The 18,339-nt window shown below is 39.7% G+C and overlaps 1 protein-coding gene across 2 annotated transcripts in view; it reads left to right on the top strand.

Annotated features, from left to right (window-relative positions):
* The window catches only part of SCP2D1 (SCP2 sterol binding domain containing 1), a 35,968-nt gene extending 20,261 nt beyond the window's left edge, over nucleotides 1–15,707 (top strand). The window contains exon 3 of one of the 2 annotated variants that reach the window (XR_013157177.1): nucleotides 14,507–15,020. Coding sequence is in view for 1 of the 2 variants with exons in the window: in XM_077114839.1 (XP_076970954.1) it covers nucleotides 15,030–15,500 (471 nt within the window). In the remaining variant the exon portion in view is untranslated. Of the gene's footprint in view, nucleotides 1–14,506 lie in introns of both variants that reach the window. The other variant, XM_077114839.1, reaches the window with a different exon arrangement.
* Nucleotides 15,708–18,339: the final 2,632 nt, after the last annotated feature.

Below are 18,339 nucleotides of genomic sequence, written 5' to 3'. Positions count from 1 at the left end.
TTACTGATTTCTCTAGCAATTTCTTCCTTGACCCACTGATTATTTGAGTGTGTTGCCTAATCTCCATATACTTGTGAAAGTTTTGGTTCTTTGGTGATTATTAATTTCCAACTTTATTTCATTGTAATCAGAGAAGGTGCTTTGGATAATTTCAGTCCTGTTAAATTTATAGAGACTCAATTTATATCCCAGTGTATCATCTATCCTGGAGAACATTCCATGTGTGCTAGAGAAGAATGTGTATCCTGGTGTTTTGGGATATAATGATCTATGTATGTCTAATAGATCTAATTCATTTATCTTATTGTTTAGGTTCTCTGTTTCCTTGTTGATCCTCTGTATGGTTGTTCTGTCTATAGTGGAGAGTGTTGTATTGAAGTCTCCCACTATTACCATTGATATGTCTATAGCTCTCTTCGATTTTTCCAATATGTGCCTCATGTATTTTGGAGCTCCTTTTATCTTTGTCTCTTATGATGTCTTTGCATTTAAAGTCTATTTTGCCTGCTATTAGTATAATTATTCCTACTTTCTGTTGGTTACAGCTTGAATAGAAGATCTTTTTCTATCCTGTCACTTTCAGTCTAACTGTGAACTGGAGTCTAAGATGTGTCTCTTGTAAACAGCATATAGATGAATTATGTTTTTTTTATCCATTCTGTTAGTCTGTATCTTTTAATTGGTGAGTTTAGTCCATTAACATTCAAAGTAATTACTGTAAAAACAGTTCTTAAGTCTGCTGCCTTGTTGTTTAGTTTTTATTTGTCAGATCTGTGTATTATTTTCCTTCTCTCTTTCTTTTCCTTTACATTACCTTTACTTATACTCTTCAATTCTGTGCCCTCCTCCAGGCATCCCTCTCCTGTCTTTTTGTATCAACTGACATGTCTCCCTTTGTATTTCTTGTAAGTCTGGTTTCTTGTTGACTAGTTCTCTCAGTCTTCCTTTGTCTTTGAATATTTTTAATCTTTCCGTCAATTTTGAAGTATAACTTGGCTGGATAAAGAATTCTGGTTTGAAAACCTTTCTCACTCAGGATCTTAAAATATCATACCACTGCCTTCTTGCTTCCATGGTACCTGTCGAGTTGTTTGAAGTCAGTCTTATGTGTTTTCCCTTGTATATAGTAGATTGTTTTTCTTGTGCAGCTTTCCAGAGTTTCTGTTTCTCTCCCGCCCCCAACAGCTGACAGTCTGATTAGTATGTGTCTTGGAGTGGGCCTATTTGGATTTATCCTATTTGAAGTTCCCTGGGCCTCTTTCATTTGCATATTTGTGTCTTTTATAAGGGTTGGGAAATTTTCTCCAGTTATATCTTCAACTAACTTTCCCAACCCTTTACTCTTCTCTTCTCCTTCTTGGATATCAATAATTCCTATATTTGTGCACCTCTTGTCCATCATTTCCCTAAGTTCCAGTTGTGTTTTTTCCATCTTTCTGCCATTTGTTTTTTTGTGCACTCTAATTCTATTGTTCTATCTTCTACCTCACTTATTCTTCCTTTTACTTCTTCGAATCTGCTATCATGTATCTCAAGTATATTTTTTATTTGGTCTACTGTATCTTTCATTTCTGTGAGATATGCCACTTTTCTATTTAACCTCAGAATTCTTCTTTATTCTCCTCTTGTATCTTCCTGATATCATTTATTTCTTTATAAATATCCTTGAGTAGTTGTTCTATATTCTGTCTCCCCTCTGGAATTTCTGCTTGGATCTTTGTGTGCTTTGTGATTTTTCTGTTGATTTTTGTGATATGATTGTTTTGCAAATTGGTTTCCTTCACTCTTCTAAAGCTTTGTATTTACTTAATTTTTGCTGAATGTTTCCTTTTGCACTTTGTCAGTTATTCTTCATCAAATCATGGTCCAGATCTCATGTAGGGGTTACAATTCAACTTAAGGGTCTATTATACGCGAGGCCGGCATGCATGGGTACTCCAGTGGCAGAATGGCTGCCTACCATGCAGGAGACCCAGGTTTGACTCTTTCCCCCTTCTCCCCAGAAGGTGGCAACTGTGAGGCTCCTCCTCCCTCAAGCTCTCCCCTCCCTGACTGGTGCAGCTGAACTGCACTTACTACATTTGGCCAGCAGATGGCATGCTCGAGTCTCCTCCTCCCTCAAACCCACCCCTCTGGGCCAGAGGGACTAGAGGTCTTGTGAGCTCAGCAAGGGGGCTGCTTCCCCAGGGAGCAGTCCCCTGGCAGGTTTCTGCCAGAGGCCTGGGGAGCTAACCAGTACGGGGAGAATCAGTTGATGAGCTAGTCCACAGTGCTAGTGGGCCTGCCAGACACCATGACTGTGGACCAGTTTTTCCTGTACCCGACCCTGTGATCACCCCCACTACCCTGAGGCCACTCTTTGTTCATTTTTAAACAGTTTTATTCACACATCATACAATCCAACCTAAGTGCATACACATGCCTTTGCTACCATAGTCTATCTGAAGACCTTTTCTTTTCTTCCTCAAAGAATCCGTACCCCTCCCCCATGCCCCTTCCTGCCTGTTGACATTGTTTTGGCATAATGCCTTTGTTACATTCACTGGAAACATATTACAGTGTTACTAGCTTGCATTGATTATGCTTTTTCCTGCATATCATCCATTTTCAACACCTTGCAATGTTGACATTCATGTTTTCTCCCTCATGCAAAAACTTTTTTTTTGTATTTGTACATTTAATCACCATCACTGTCCACTCTAGGCATTCCTAAGTTACATTTTCTGTCTTTATTCCTCTCTCTTTCATTCTAGTTTCATTTATGCCCCGAGCCCTTCTCCCTCTATCATACTTACATTCAGCTTCATTCAATGTACTTATATTATTGTGCTACAATCAGGTGGTATTGTACTATCCATTTCTGACTTTTTACAATCAATCCTGTTGCACAATCTGCATTCTTTCAGCACCAATTGCCCAATCTCTACCCTATTTCTATCTCTAGATAACCTATGTTCTTAACTTTAACTCTCAAATTTCACTCATTAATGGTAGTTCATATTAGTGAGACCATACAGTAGTTATCCTTTTGTTTCTGGCTAATTTCACTCTGCATATTGTCTTCAAGGTTCATCCACATTGTTACAGGCTTCATGATTTTATTCTGTCTTATAGCTACATAATATTTAATTGTATGTATATACCACAGCTTGTTTAGCCATTTATCCATTGATAGACATTTGGGCTGTTTCCATCTCTTGGCAATCATAAATAGTGCTGCTATAAAGATTGGTGTGCAAATGTCTGTGTCCTTCTCTTCAGTTCCTCTGAGTATATACCTAGTAATCGGATTGCTGGATCATGTAGCAAATCTCTATTTAGCTTCCCGAGGAACCACCAAACTGCCTTCCAGAGTGGTCATACTATTTTACATTCCCACCAACAGCGGATAAGTGTGCCTCTTTCTCCACATCCTCTCCAGCACTTGTCGTTTTCTGTTTTTGTTTTTTTTTTATAATGGCCAGTCTAGTGGGTGTGAGATGATATCTCATTTTGGTTTTGATTTGTATTTCCCTAATAGCCAGAATCTTTTCATGTGCCTTTTAGCCATTTACATTTCCTCTTCTGAGAAGTGTCTGTTAATGTATTTTGCCCATTTTTAATTGGGTTGCTTATCTTTTTGTTGTTGATCTCTATATATTCTGGATACTAAACCCTTATCTGATTTGTGGCTTCCAAACATTTTCTCCAATTGTGTAGGCTGCTGTTTTTTAGTTTCCTGACAAAGTTCTTTGATGCATAGAAGTGTTTAATTTTGAGGAGTTCTCATTTATTATTTCTTTTTTCAATGCTTGTACTTTAGGTGTAAAGTCTAGGAAGCCATCTCCTATTACAAGATTTATAAGATATTCCCCTACATTTTCTTCTAAAAGTTTTATGGCCTTAGCTCTAATGTTTAAGTCTTTGAGATGTGGATTCTCTTTCATTCTTTTGTATATTGATATCCAGTTGTCTAAGCACCATTTATTGAAGAGGCTGCTCTGTTCCAGATGGGTTGGCTGATTGCCTTACCAAAGATCAATTGTCCATTGATGAGAGCGTCTATTTCATAACATTCTATTTGAATCTATTGGTCAGTATATCTATGTTTATGCTAGTACCATGCTGTTTTGACCACTGTAGCTTCATAATATGCTTCAAAGTCAGGTAGTGTGAGACTTCCCACTTCACTTTTCTTTCTCAAGATATTTTTAGCTACTCAGGGCACCCTGCCCTTCCAAATAAATTTGGTTACTGGTTTTTCTGTTCTGGCAAAGTAAGTTTTTGGGATTTGAATTGGTACTACATTGAATCTATAAATCAATTTGGGTAGAATTGATATCTTTTTTTTTTTTTTTTTATTTTCTTATTTTTTTTATTAATTAAAAAAGAATTAACAAAACAATTAGAAATCATTCCAATCTACATGTACAATCAGTAATTCTTAATAACATCACATAGTTGCATATTCATCATTTCTTAGTACATTTGCATCAATTTAGAAAAAGAAATAAAAAGACAACAGAATAAGAATTAAAACAATAATAGAAAGAAAAAAAAACAAAAACAAAAAACCTATACCTCACATGCAGCTTCATTCAGTGTTTTAACATAATTGCATTACAATTGGGTAGTATTGTGCTGTCCATTTCTGAGTTTTTATATCCAGTCCCGTTGTACAATCTGTATCCCTTCATCTCCAATTATCCCTTCTCTTTTTTTTTTTTTTTTAATTAACGGAAAAAAAGAAATTAACCCAACATTTAGAGATCATACCATTCTACACATGCAATCATTAATTCTTAACATCATCACATAGATGCATGATCATCATTTCTTAGTACATTTGCATTGGTTTAGAAGAACTAGCAACATAACCGAAAAAGATATAGAATGTTAATATAGAAAAAAAAATAAAAGTAATAATAGTAAAATCAAAACAAAACAAAACAAAACAAAACAAAAACCTATAGCTCAGATGCAGCTTCATTCAGTGTTTTAACATGATTACTTTACAATTAGGTATTATTGTGCTGTCCATTTTTGAGTTTTTGTATCTAGTCCTGTTGCACAGTCTGTATCCCTTCAGCTTCAATTACCCATTGTCTTACCCTGTTTCTAACTCCTGCTGAACTCTGTTACCAATGACATATTTCAAGTTTATTCTCGAATGTCCGTTCACATCAGTGGGACCATACAGTATTTGTCCTTTAGTTTTTGGCTGGATTCACTCAGCATAATATTCTCTAGGTCCATCCATGTTATTACATGGTTCATAAGTTTATCTTGTCTTAAAGCTGCATAATATTCCATCGTATGTATATACCACAGTTTGTTTAGCCACTCTTCTGTTGATGGAGATTTTGGCTGTTTCCATCTCTTTGCAATTGTAAATAACGCTGCTATAAACATTGGTGTGCAAATGTCCGTTTGTGTCTTTGCCCTTAAGTCCTTTGAGTAGATACCTAGCAATGGTATTGCTGGGTCGTATGGCAATTCTATATTCAGCTTTTTGAGGAACCGCCAAACTGCCTTCCACAGTGGTTGCACCCTTTGACATTCCCACCAACAGTGGATAAGTGTGCCTCTTTCTCCGCATCCTCTCCAGCACTTGTCATTTTCTGTTTTGTTGATAATGGCCATTCTGGTGGGTGTGAGATGATATCTCATTGTGGTTTTGATTTGCATTTCTCTAATGGCCAGGGACATTGAGCATCTCTTCATGTGCCTCTTGGCCATCCGTATTTCCTCTTCTGAGAGGTGTCTGTTCAAGTCTTTTTCCCATTTTGTAATTGGGTTGGCTGTCTTTTTGTTGTTGAGATGAACAATCTCTTTATAAATTCTGGATACTAGACCTTTATCTGATATATCATTTCCAAATATTGTCTCCCATTGTGAAGGCTGTCTTTCTACTTTCTTGATGAAGTTCTTTGATGCACAAAAGTGTTTAATTTTGAGGAGTTCCCATATATTTATTTCCTTCTTCAGTGCTCTTGCTTTAGGTTTAAGGTCCATAAAACCGCCTCCAGTTGTAAGATCCATAAGATATCTCCCAACATTTTCCTCTAACTGTTTTATGGTCTTAGACCTAATGTTTAGATCTTTGATCCATTTTGAGTTAACTTTTGTATAGGGTGTGAGAGATGGGTCTTCTTTCATTCTTTTGCATATGGATATCCAGTTCTCTAGGCACCATTTATTGAAGAGACTGCTCTGTCCCAGGTGAGTTGGCTTGACTGCCTTATCAAAGATCAAATGTCCATAGATGAGAGGGTCTATATCTGAGCACTCTATTCGATTCCATTGGTCGATATATCTATCTTTATGCCAATACCATGCTGTTTTGACCACTGTGGCTTCATAATATGCCTTAAAGTCAGGCAGCGCGAGACCTCCAGCTTCGTTTTTTTTCCTCAAGATGTTTTTAGCAATTCGGGGCACCCTGCCCTTCCAGATAAATTTGCTTATTGGTTTTTCTATTTCTGAAAAATAAGTTGTTGGGATTTTGATTGGTATTGCATTGAATCTGTAAATCAATTTAGGTAGGATTGACATCTTAACTGTATTTAGTCTTCCAATCCATGAACACGGTATGCCCTTCCATCTATTTAGGTCTTCTGTGATTTCTTTTAACAGTTTTTTGTAGTTTTCTTTATGTAGGTTTTTTGTCTCTTTAGTTAAATTTATTCCTAGGTATTTTATTCTTTTAGTTGCAATTGTAAATGGGATTCGTTTCTTGATTTCCCCCTCAGCTTGTTCATTACTAGTGTATAGAAATGCTACAGATTTTTGAATGTTGATCTTGTAACCTGCTACTTTGCTGTACTCATTTATTAGCTCTAGTAGTTTAGTTGTGGATTTTTCCGGGTTTTCGACGTATAGTATCATATCGTCTGCAAACAGTGATAGTTTTACTTCTTCCTTTCCAATTTTGATGCCTTGTATTTCTTTTTCTTGTCTAATTGCTCTGGCTAGAACCTCCAACACAATGTTGAATAATAGTGGTGATAGTGGACATCCTTGTCTTGTTCCTGATCTTAGGGGGAAAGTTTTCAATTTTTCCCCATTGAGGATGATATTAGCTGTGGGTTTTTCATATATTCCCTCTATCATTTTAAGGAAGTTCCCTTGTATTCCTATCTTTTGAAGTGTTTTCAACAGGAAAGGATGTTGAATCTTGTCGAATGCCTTCTCTGCATCAATTGAGATGATCATGTGATTTTTCTGCTTTGATTTGTTGATATGGTGTATTACATTAATTGATTTTCTTATGTTGAACCATCCTTGCATACCTGGGATGAATCCTACTTGGTCATGATGTATAATTCTTTTAATGTGTTGTTGGATACGATTTGCTAGAATTTTATTGAGGATTTTTGCATCTGTATTCATTAGAGAGATTGGTCTGTAGTTTTCTTTTTTTGTAATATCTTTGCCTGGTTTTGGTATGAGGGTGATGTTGGCTTCATAGAATGAATTAGGTAGTTTTCCCTCCACTTCGATTTTTTTGAAGAGTTTGAAGAGAATTGGTACTAATTCTTTCTGGAACGTTTGGTAGAATTCACATGTGAAGCCATCTGGTCCTGGACTTTTCTTTTTAGGAAGCTTTTGAATGACTAATTCAATTTCTTTACTTGTGATTGGTTTGTTGAGGTCATCTATGTCTTCTTGAGTCAAAGTTGGTTGTTCATGTCTTTCCAGGAACCCGTCCATTTCCTCTAAATTGTTGTATTTATTAGCGTAAAGTTGTTCATAGTATCCTGTTATTACCTCCTTTATTTCTGTGAGGTCAGTAGTTATGTCTCCTCTTCCATTTCTGATCTTATTTATTTGCATCCTCTCTCTTCTTCTTTTTGTCAATCTTGCTAAGGGCCCATCAATCTTATTGATTTTCTCATAGAACCAACTTCTGGCCTTATTGATTTTCTCTATTGTTTTCATGTTTTCAATTTCATTTATTTGTGCTCTAATCTTTGTTATTTCTTTCCTTTTGCTTGCTTTGGGGTTAGCTTGCTGTTCTTTCTCCAGTTCTTCCAAATGGATAGTTAATTCCTGAATTTTTGCCTTTTCTTCTTTTCTGATATAGGCATTTAGGGCAATAAATTTCCCTCTTAGCACTGCCTTTGCTGCGTCCCATAAGTTTTGATATGTTGTGTTTTCATTTTCATTCGCCTCGAGGTATTTGCTAATTTCTCTTGCAATTTCTTCTTTGACCCAGTCGTTGTTTAGGAGTGTGTTGTTGAGCCTCCACGTATTTGTGAATTTTCTGGCACTCTGCCTATTATTGATTTCCAACATCATTCCTTTATGGTCCGAGAAAGTGTTGTGTAAGATTTCAATCTTTTTAAATTTGTTAAGACTTGCTTTGTGACCCAGCATATGGTCTATCTTTGAGAATGATCCATGAGCACTTGAGAAAAAGGTGTATCCTGCTGTTGTGGGATGTAATGTCCTATAAATGTCTATTAAGTCTAGTTCATTTATAGTAATATTCAGATTCTCTATTTCTTTGTTGATCCTCTGTCTAGATGTTCTGTCCCTTGATGAGAGTGGTGAGTTGAAGTCTCCAACTATTATGGTAGATGTGTCTATTTCCCTTTTCAGTGATTGCAGTGTATTCCTCACGTATTTTGGGGCATTCTGATTCGGTGCGTAAATATTTATGATTGTTATGTCTTCTTGTTTAATTGTTCCTTTTATTAGTATATAGTGTCCTTCTTTGTCTCTTTTAACTGTTTTACATTTGAAGTCTAATTTGTTGGATATTAGTAAAGCCACTCCTGCTCTTTTCTGGTTGTTATTTGCATGAAATATCTTTTCCCAACCTTTCACTTTCAACCTATGTTTATCTTTGGGTCTAAGATGTGTTTCCTGTAGACAGCATATCGAAGGATCCTGTTTTTTAATCCATTCTGCCAATCTATGTCTTTTGATTGGGGAATTCAGTCCATTGACATTTAGTGTTATTACTGTTTGGATAATATTTTCCTCTAACATTTTGCCTTTTGTATTATATATATCATATCTGATTTTCCTTCTTTCTACACTCTTTTCCATATCTCTCTCTTCTGTCTTTTTGTATCTGACTCTAGTGCTCCCTTTAGTATTTCTTGCAGAGCTGGTCTCTTGGTCACAAATTCTTTCAGTGACTTTTTGTCTGAGAATGTTTTAATTTCTCCCTCATTTTTGAAGGATAATTTTGCTGGATATAGGAGTCTTGGTTGGCAGTTTTTCTCTTTTAGTATTTTAAATATATCATCCCACTGTCTTCTAGCTTCCATGGTTTCTGCTGAGAAATCTACACAAAGTCTTATTGGGTTTCCCTTGTATGTAATGGATTGTTTTTCTCTTGCTGCTTTCAAGATCTTCTCTTTCTCTTTGACCTCTGACATTCTAACTAGTAAGTGTCTTGGAGAATGCCTATTTGGGTCTAATCTCTTTGGGGTGCGCTGCACTTCTTGGATCTGTAATTTTAGGTCTTTCATAAGAGTTGGGAAATTTTCAGTGATAATTTCTTCCATTAGTTTTTCTCCTCCTTTTCCCTTCTCTTCTCCTTCTGGGACACCCACAACACGTATATTTGTGCGGTTCATATTGTCCTTGAGTTCCCTGACACCCTGTTCAAATTTTTCCATTCTTTTCCCTATAGTTTCTGTTTCTTTTTGGAATTCAGATGTTCCATCCTCCAAATCACTAATTCTATCTTCTGTCTCTTTAAATCTATCATTGTAGCTATCCATTATTTTTTCTATGTTTGCTACTTTATCCTTCACTTCCATAAGTTTTGCGATTTGTTTTTTCAGTTTTTCTATTTCTTCTTTATGTTCAGCCCATGTCCTCTTCATGTCCTCCCTCAATTTATCGATTTCATTTTTGAAGAGGTTTTCCATTTCTGTTCGTATATTCAGCATTAGTTGTCTCAGCTCTTGTGTCTCATTTGAGCTATTGGTTTGTTCCTTTGACTGAGCCATATTCTCAATCTTTTGAGCGTGGACAGTTATCTTCTGCTGCTGGCGTCTGGGCATTTATTCAGATTTCTCTTGGTGTTGGACCCAGCAAGGTTGTAATATTTTTCTGTGAAATCTCTGGGTTCTGTTTTTCTTATCCTGCCCAGTAGGTGGCGCTCGTGGCACACGTTTGTCTGCGGGTCCCACCAGTAAAAGGTGCTGTGGGACCTTAAACTTTGGAAAACTCTCGCCGTCCTGGGGGTTCGCTAGCCGAAGCGGCTTGAGCCAGCCCGGGGTCCGAACGCAGGGAGGGTTGCTGGTCGCCGCAGCCAGGGAAAGAGCCCGTCCGAATTTCCTAGTCGGCCCTGGGCAACACGCGTGGCGGGAGGGCGCCAGCGGCAGCGGCCCACCCCAGAGAGTGCACGTTCCCCGGGAGTCACGGGGTCACCGTTCTCCGCGGCCTGGGGGTTTCCGATCCAATTCTCTCAGTTGGTCCGGGGCTGCGCGTGGTGTGGGCGCCAGTCGCCTTGGTTTCAGGGGACCGCCTCTCCAATTCTCCCAGCCGGCCCGGGAAGGGGGAAGGGAGTAACTCCGGCCGCTTGCCACCCCGCCCGGTAAGGCCCGCGCGCCTCGGCGATCTCACCCGAGCTGCTTCTCTCAGCCAGCCAGCCGTTCCAGGATGGGGTACGCTGTCTTTTTTATCTCTGTTGTGGCTTTGGGCGCTTTCTGTATCGTTTCTACTCCCCTAGTAGGTGTCCTGGAGAAGAAACTAAGATCCGCGCGTCTTACTAAGCCGCCATCTTCCAGGAAGTCCCCAGAATTGATATCTTAACTATATTTAGTTTTCCAGTCCATGAACATGGTATGCCCACCATTTAGTTAGGTCTTCCATCATTTCTTTTAGCAATTTCTTGTAGTTTTCTGTGTATAGATCTTTTATATCCTTTGTTAAATTTATTCCTAAATGTTTGATTCTTTTGGTTGCTATTGTAAATGGATATTTTTCTTGATTTCCTCCTCATATTGCTTATCACTAGTGTGATCTTTTACCTTGCCACTGTGCTGTACACATATATTACCTCTAGTAGCTTTGATGTAGATTTTTTTTTTTAGATTTTTAGCATATAGTCTCATATCATCTGCAAACAGTGAGAGTTTTACTTCTTTCTTTCCAATCTGGATGCCTTTTATTTCTTTTTCTTGTCTATTTGCTCTGGCTAGAACTTCCAACACAATTTTGAATAGCAGTGGTGACAGTGGACATCCTTGTCTTGTTCCTCATCTTAGGGGAAAAGCTTTCAGTCTTTCCCTGTTGAGGATGATGATAGCTGTGGGTTTTTCTTATGTTCCCTTTATCATGTTGAAGCAGTTCCCTTCTATTCCAATCCCTTGAAGAGTTTTCATCAAGAAAGGGTGATGAATTTTGTTAAAAGCTTTTTCTGCAGTGATCGAGATGATCATGTAGTTTTTCTGCTTTGATTTGTGGATTTGGTATATTACATTAATTGATTTTCTTATGTTGAACCATCCTTGCATACCTGGAATAATTCCCCTTTGGCCATGTGTATAATTCTTTTAATGTGCTTCTGGATTTGATCTACAATTATTTTGTTGAGGATTTTTTCATCTATATTCATTAAAGAGATTGGTCTGTAATTTCCTTTCTTGTAGTATCCTTGTCTGGCTTTGGTATTAGGATGATGTTGGCTTCATAGAATGAGTTAGGTAGCTTTCCTTCTCTTTAATTTTTTTGAAGAATTTGAGCAGGATTGGTACTAATTCTTTCTTGAATGCTTGGTAGAATTCACATGTGAAGCCATGTGGTCCTGAACTTTTCTTTTTTGGAAGCGTCTTGATGACTGATTCAGTCTCTTGAATTGTGATTGAGGTTGTCTATTTCTTCCTGAGTCAATGTTGGTTGTTCATACTCTTCTAGGAAGTTGTCCATTTCATCTTCCTTGTTTAGTTTATTAGCATATAGTTGCTTCTAGAATCCTCTCATTACCTCCTTTATTCCTGTGGGGTCAGTGGCTATGTCTCCTCTTCCATTTCTGATTTTATTTATTTGCATCCCTTCTCCTTTTTTTTTTTTTTTTTTTTTTTTTTTGGTCAACCTAGCTAAGGTCCATTGATTTTAGAAAGAACCAACCTCAGATTTTGTAGATTTTCTCAATTGTTTTCATGTTCTTGATTTCATTTATTTCTGCTCTAATCTTCATTTCTTTCCTTTTGTTTGCTTTAGGGTTAGTTTGCTTTTCTTTCTCAAGTTCTTCCAAGTGAACAGTTAATTCCTCAATTTTTGCTCTTTCTCCTTTTTTAATGTAGGCATTTAAGGCAATAGATTTCCCACTTAGCCCTGCCTTTGCTGCATCACATAACTTTTGATATGTTGTATTTTCATTTTCATTTGCCTTGAGATATGTACTGATTTGTCTTGTAATTTCATCCTTGACCCACTGGTTGCTTAATAGTGTATTGTTTAGCCTCCATATCTTTGTGAATTTTCTGGCCTTCTGTCTGTTATTGATTTCCAACTTCATTCTTTTATGACCCAACAAAGTGTTTTGAATAATTTAAGCTTCTTAAATTTATTGGACTTGGTGGGGCTTTTTTCTTCTCTGTTGGTTGTTCACAGTAGACTTGTTGGGAAATTGTCTGCCTCTTCATTTCCAAATACTATATGCAGTTGTTCATACCTGGTGACCTTATGAGAAAGATTTAATCTTAGGAGGCAATTGGATTTTGTTTAATTGCCCCATGTTGATAATACCAGCTTTGGGGATTGAATGATGTCCCCATAAAAGACATGCTCAGATCCCAAACCCTGATCCTGTGGGTGTAAGCCCATTTGTAAATAGGGCCTTTGAAGATGTTATTAAGGTGTACCCAAACTGAATGCAGCTGGGCCTTAGTCCAGTATGGCTGAAGTCCTTATAAACAAGGAAATTGGACATGGAAGAGAAGCTGCAGGAGAAGCAAAAAGATGGAAGTCAACAGAACCCAGAAGAGAAAGGAGGAGACATTGCCATATGCATTGCCATGGAATGGAAAGCTAAGGACCCCCACATATTGCAGACCTGTCAGAAGATACCTCCTCTGGTAGGAAGCAAGCCTCCTAACTCCTGAAACTGTGAGTCAATAAATTCCTCTTGTTAAGCCAACCCATGATATGGTATTTGATTTAGGAACTGAGAAATTAAAATCCTAGCCCATCCATCATTGCAAATGCATGAAAGCCTTTTTTATTCTTCTGTGTCCTTCTTAGAGAGAACCAAGTTACCAGCAACTCCATTTACTGTAATATCACTTACATACAGGAGGCAGAATGTTGTAGAAAAGGACACTGGCATCAACTTGATGAAGCTTCCAATGGCCAAAGATGGGATACTTAGAGCAAGAATATAATGATGATAATAGATTATGATCCACAGAATAAAATAAATATCCACAAGTCCATCCTAACATAATATGTAACTGAACTAATGAACTAATATAAATATATAATTGAACTAATTAATGGGGGGAGAATGGACAGTTCTTCCTTACAGCAGGATTCTAATCATTAAATCTAAAGTGAATGATGGGATTTTAATTGGCCATTTGCAACCATCACAGTGATTATTGCAGGTATGGACCATGTATGGATGCAAAACTTAGTGGGAAAAAGAAAGTATGATGTGAAATGGGATATCTGCAAAATCTCACAACATGAGAAACTTATTAATTGCAAAGGGGAAAACAGTAATTTTGCAACAGAGGAGTCTGGTAGATGCTACCTTAACCAAGTGATCAAGGTCAGCATCACCAGTAATGGGATGTATCAATGTCGTATTCCTGTGCTGTGGTGCACTGAGAAGGGTACAAGATCACCCATGTGGCACTCCTTCCAAAGATGTATGATACCACTCTAATCATGAGAAACACCAGGCAGACCCAAACTGAGTGACATTTTATGGAATAATTGCCTAGTATTGTCAAAAGTATCAAGGTCAGAATAGACAAAGGCTAAAGAACTGTTTCAGATGGGAGGGGACCAAGTAGACATAACACTAAATGCAATATGGGATCCTGGACCAGAATCTGGATTCTGGACCAGAAAATTAACGTTAGTGAAGCAATTGGCAAAATTTGAATAAGATCTACAGATTAATTAATAATGTGCCAATGTTAATTTCTTGGTTTAGATCATTGCACAGTGGTTACATAAGATGAAACATTTGAGGAAGCCGAGTGAGGAGTATATGAGAACTCTGTACTATTTTTGCAACCTTTTGTAAGTTTGAAATTATTTCAAAATAAAAATGAAATTTTAAAAAGTTGTCTAGAATCATTTTTCCTCTGTTCAAACCTGGCTGCACTACTTACTGGCTGTGTGACTTTGGGGAAATCACCTAACTGCTATCTGCCTCAGTTTCCTCATCTGTAAAATGGGGATATAGTACTGGTTTTTAGGGTTGTAATGTGGATTAAATGTGTTAATATATGTGTAGGGAAATATTATTGTGTATAATTGTCACATAAGACCAGCAGCATCTTCAATATTCTCTCTCTCTTTCTCTCTTTTCTCACTGTGCTTCCAGAAAGTTTCTGATGCAGGCCTTGGTGCTGCTTTCCTCTCCAACCAGCTGTTTTGCTCTCAGTGCATTTCCCCCTCTGCCAGCAACCAGAGAAAGCCAACTCCAGCACCAGGATCTGTGCCCTAAGGACTATTCCCTTTAAAGCAGTGAGAGTGAGCTGTCCACCCAACTTGAGTTGCTGCGTACCAGGGGATCCCTGAATTGGAGAAACAGAACTCAGTTCACCAAAGAAACTTCTGTGCCCATTGTCCCTTACCTCATCATGGGAGCCAGACCTTTCTAGGCCTGTGGGGCCAACATCCCCACTGGTTTTGGGGTGTGTGGATCAGCCTCACAATTCCCTTAGTCCCCCTTGCCCCAGGTCACATCTTCACATTTGTTTGGCCAATGAGACTGTAGCACACATACCAGCCCCAGGCCCCTCTTTGGGCCTTACCTTTGATGTCACAATCTGGCCTGTGGGTATTAATATGGCCACGACTGCTGGCCAACCAGTCAGCAAGGTCAAGAGGACCAGCATAGTAAGATGTGGAGGCGAATTGATCACCTACCCAAGATCAAGGCGGGGGATGGGCCACAGGCAGGCCCATTCAGGGAGCTGAGTGCCACCCGGGACCCTGCCGTGCCACGCCCTCTAGAGCTGTCGGAATTCCAGAGCTCTCCCGTGTTTGAGGACATTAGTCGTCACATCAAAGAAGTGGGGGCCCAGCTGGTAAAGAAAGTCAATGCCATCTTTCAGCTGGACATCACCAAGGATGGGAAGATGATTTTCCAGTGGACTGTTGACCTGAAAAATGGCTCTGGGGACATGTACCCAGGGTCAGCAAGGCTCCCCGCAGACACTGTCTTCACAATCCCTGAGTCTGTCTTTATGGAGTTGGTTTTGGGCAAAATGAACCCGCAGAAGGCGTTCCTTGCCGGCAAATTCAAAGTGAGTGGCAAAGTTCTGCTTGGACAGAAGCTGGAGCGGGTTTTCAAAGACTGGGCTAAGTTCTAAGCATGCAAGTACAACAAGAAAATGAGCAGAATGTCTCTTCAATTATGTTGAGTGAAAATCATGCTTAAACTGAAGATTAAAACAAAAAGTATCCAATATTTTTACTCAAATTCTTCCTATTCAAGTTTGATTAATTTTCCTGCTGATGTGTAAATTTGCAGTGAGGGTTCTAGAGCAGTAAAGAGCGTTGGAGTGTATCACTTAAAATCTTTGTCTTTTTCTTTTCTTAGCTTCCTTTAGGCCATAATTTTCCAGGGTGAAACCGCCACATAGAGAAATGGGAGAATGTGACAGTTGGATTTTAATGCTCCAGTGATCGAGTTACTGAGAATTTGTATTGGTTTTTGTTTTGTTTTCTTTATAGTTTGGTGCTTTGCAGAAAGGAATGGTAACTGATACTTGGATGGGGATGGGTGGGGGGCGTCTGTATTCTACTTGGTAACTTGGTCCTACAAGGTGCCTGCAACACAGGGTTGTTGGGTTCTAAGGGTGGACCCCCAGCTCTGGGTGGAACAGCACTGCCTCTCAGGGCAGTGGAGAGGATGATGTTCTTGGTGTATCATCATTTCTTACCAATTTAATTCAGATTCCAGGGGAATCGGAGGGCTTGAAAGATGTTCTAGGCCATGCACCAGTATCACCTGGAAGGCTGGTTCAAGTCCAGATTGGAGGCCACCCTTAGTTTCTGCTCTGTTGATCTGGGATGGGGAGAATGTGCATTTCTGATGAGTTTGCAGGTGATGCTGATGGGACCCTCCTTTGAAGACCTCTGCTTTAGCTCATGCTGCAGCTTTCACTAATGACCCTAAATATTCTGTTCTTGACCAATGACATGGTAGCACTATCTAAAGGATCTCCTGGAGACAGACTACACAACCCTCCTCCAAGGGCCATTTTTGAAACTCCAGAGCTGTCAGGAGCTTGTGCATTGAATGTTTTACAAAATCAAAGGCCATTGGGGAGATTTTCCCTTCTGGGAGTCCTTTCCACACATTGTTTGGGAGGCCTAGGGTAAAGCTGGCTGCTCCCTAATGTGACCTGCCTGTAGGTGAGTGTGTGTGTCATTGGTTCACGTGTGACCCATGGGTACCTTGATCTTGTAGCTACAGTCTAGACACTGTGAGAACTGCATGGAAGTTTCATCAAAACTGCCATGCTTGAACCCATGCCTGCCATACCATCCAGTCATTCCATTCTTAGGTACTTACCCAAGAGAAAAGAAAAGGTGTGTCCAAAGACGTGGACAGTAATGTTCATGGCAGTTGCATTTCTAATGGCCCCAAACTGGAAACACACCAAATGTCCATCAGCAGGTGAATGAATGAACAATTTGTGATTGTCCACACAGTGGAATGCTACTCAGCCATAAAAAGTAGTAAACTATTGAAACACACAACAACATGGATGAGTCTCAAAATAATTATGTCAAGTGAAAGAAGTGAGAGAAAAACAAGTGCATACAATATAATTTCCACCTATATAAATATTGGGAAATGCAAACCAGAGTGACAGAAAAAAAGATTAGTGGTTACGTGGAGACAGGTGCATGGGTTGGGGATAGGACGGGAGGGAAGGAACACACAGGATCTAAAGGAAACGTGAGGGTGATGGTTTCATGGGTGTATATGTCAAAATATGAAATTGTGCACTATATACATTTTGTGTGTGCGTGTATGTATATATAAAAATGTAGTTTATGAGGATCAGTAAAGCTGCTTTTTGAAAAAACCTGCCACCCTCCAATCAGAATGTGGGGCTTTGTGCATTGCATTCTTGAAGGGGACTCCATAACTCTACCCTTCTCCTGGCCAAATGAGTCATTTAACCTCATGCTACATCTAGATTTCCAACCCCTTACTCATTGTGATGGCCCTTCAGAGGTCTTTTAAGTTCTCTGTATTAGAAAAGGCAGAGCAAGGACTTGCTGCTAACGACCTGTGTGGGAAAGGAAGAGACCGTTTGGTCACACATACTCTGCTGTGGTGAGGGGCGGCTCAGGGAGGTGAGTGGGAAACTCTGGTCTGTGCTTGGTGCACCCCCCGCTGCTTCCCTCGCTGGGTCAGTAAACAGAGGATCCAGCGGCCGTCCTGCCAGGGCCCCTCCCAGGGAGCTGTGGGTGTCCCAGACAAGGCAGGCTGCTCTGGAAGACCTGTCATGAGGGCTTATGCAGACAGGTCTAGCTGCTTGGTGAAGCCATAATATGAGTGTCAGGCCCAGGGCTGGCAGGGCTTTGGGTGCTGCTAGGTCCATATGCATTTTTGTGAGAAGTGTCTTGTCCTAGGTCCTGCCCCCTGAGTTGTCCTGCTCCTGCCACGCAACTGTCACAGCCTCGGCTGATGGGCCTGAGGCAGGGACTGCCTGGATAGGGCAGGGTGTGCAGAGGGCAAGAGGAAGGTTACAAAGGGTCATATCTGGGCTGGCACATGACCAAAGGGAGACCTACCCTGTAGGCTGGCATCTTTGTAGGTCAGGCTGCTATGACAAACACCACACAGTGCAGGTCGTAAATGACGGGAGTTTATCGTTTTACAATATTGAAGGCTTGACGTCCACTTCGGGGTATCAGCAGACCATGCCTTCACCTGGAGTTTGTAGCCTCCTGGTGCTGGCTTACATTCTGCCTCCTCCACCTGGGGACACCTGTTGCTTGCTCTGACTTCTGGGTTTTTCTTCCATGTCCAGTTTCTTCTGCTTATAAGGACTTCAGCCATAGGGATTAACCCCCCCCCCCCCCCATCATTTCATCTGGCCTCACCTTAACTAATCACTTCAAATCCGATTTACAAATGGGTCCACACCATGTGGACCCAGCACTAGGACTTGAACATGCCCTTGTGGA

The sequence above is a fragment of the Tamandua tetradactyla genome, chromosome 1 (assembly GCF_023851605.1).
Source record: "Tamandua tetradactyla isolate mTamTet1 chromosome 1, mTamTet1.pri, whole genome shotgun sequence".
NCBI classification, from domain to species: Eukaryota; Metazoa; Chordata; class Mammalia; order Pilosa; family Myrmecophagidae; genus Tamandua; species Tamandua tetradactyla.
This window is presented reverse-complemented; position numbering and strand designations above follow the sequence as displayed.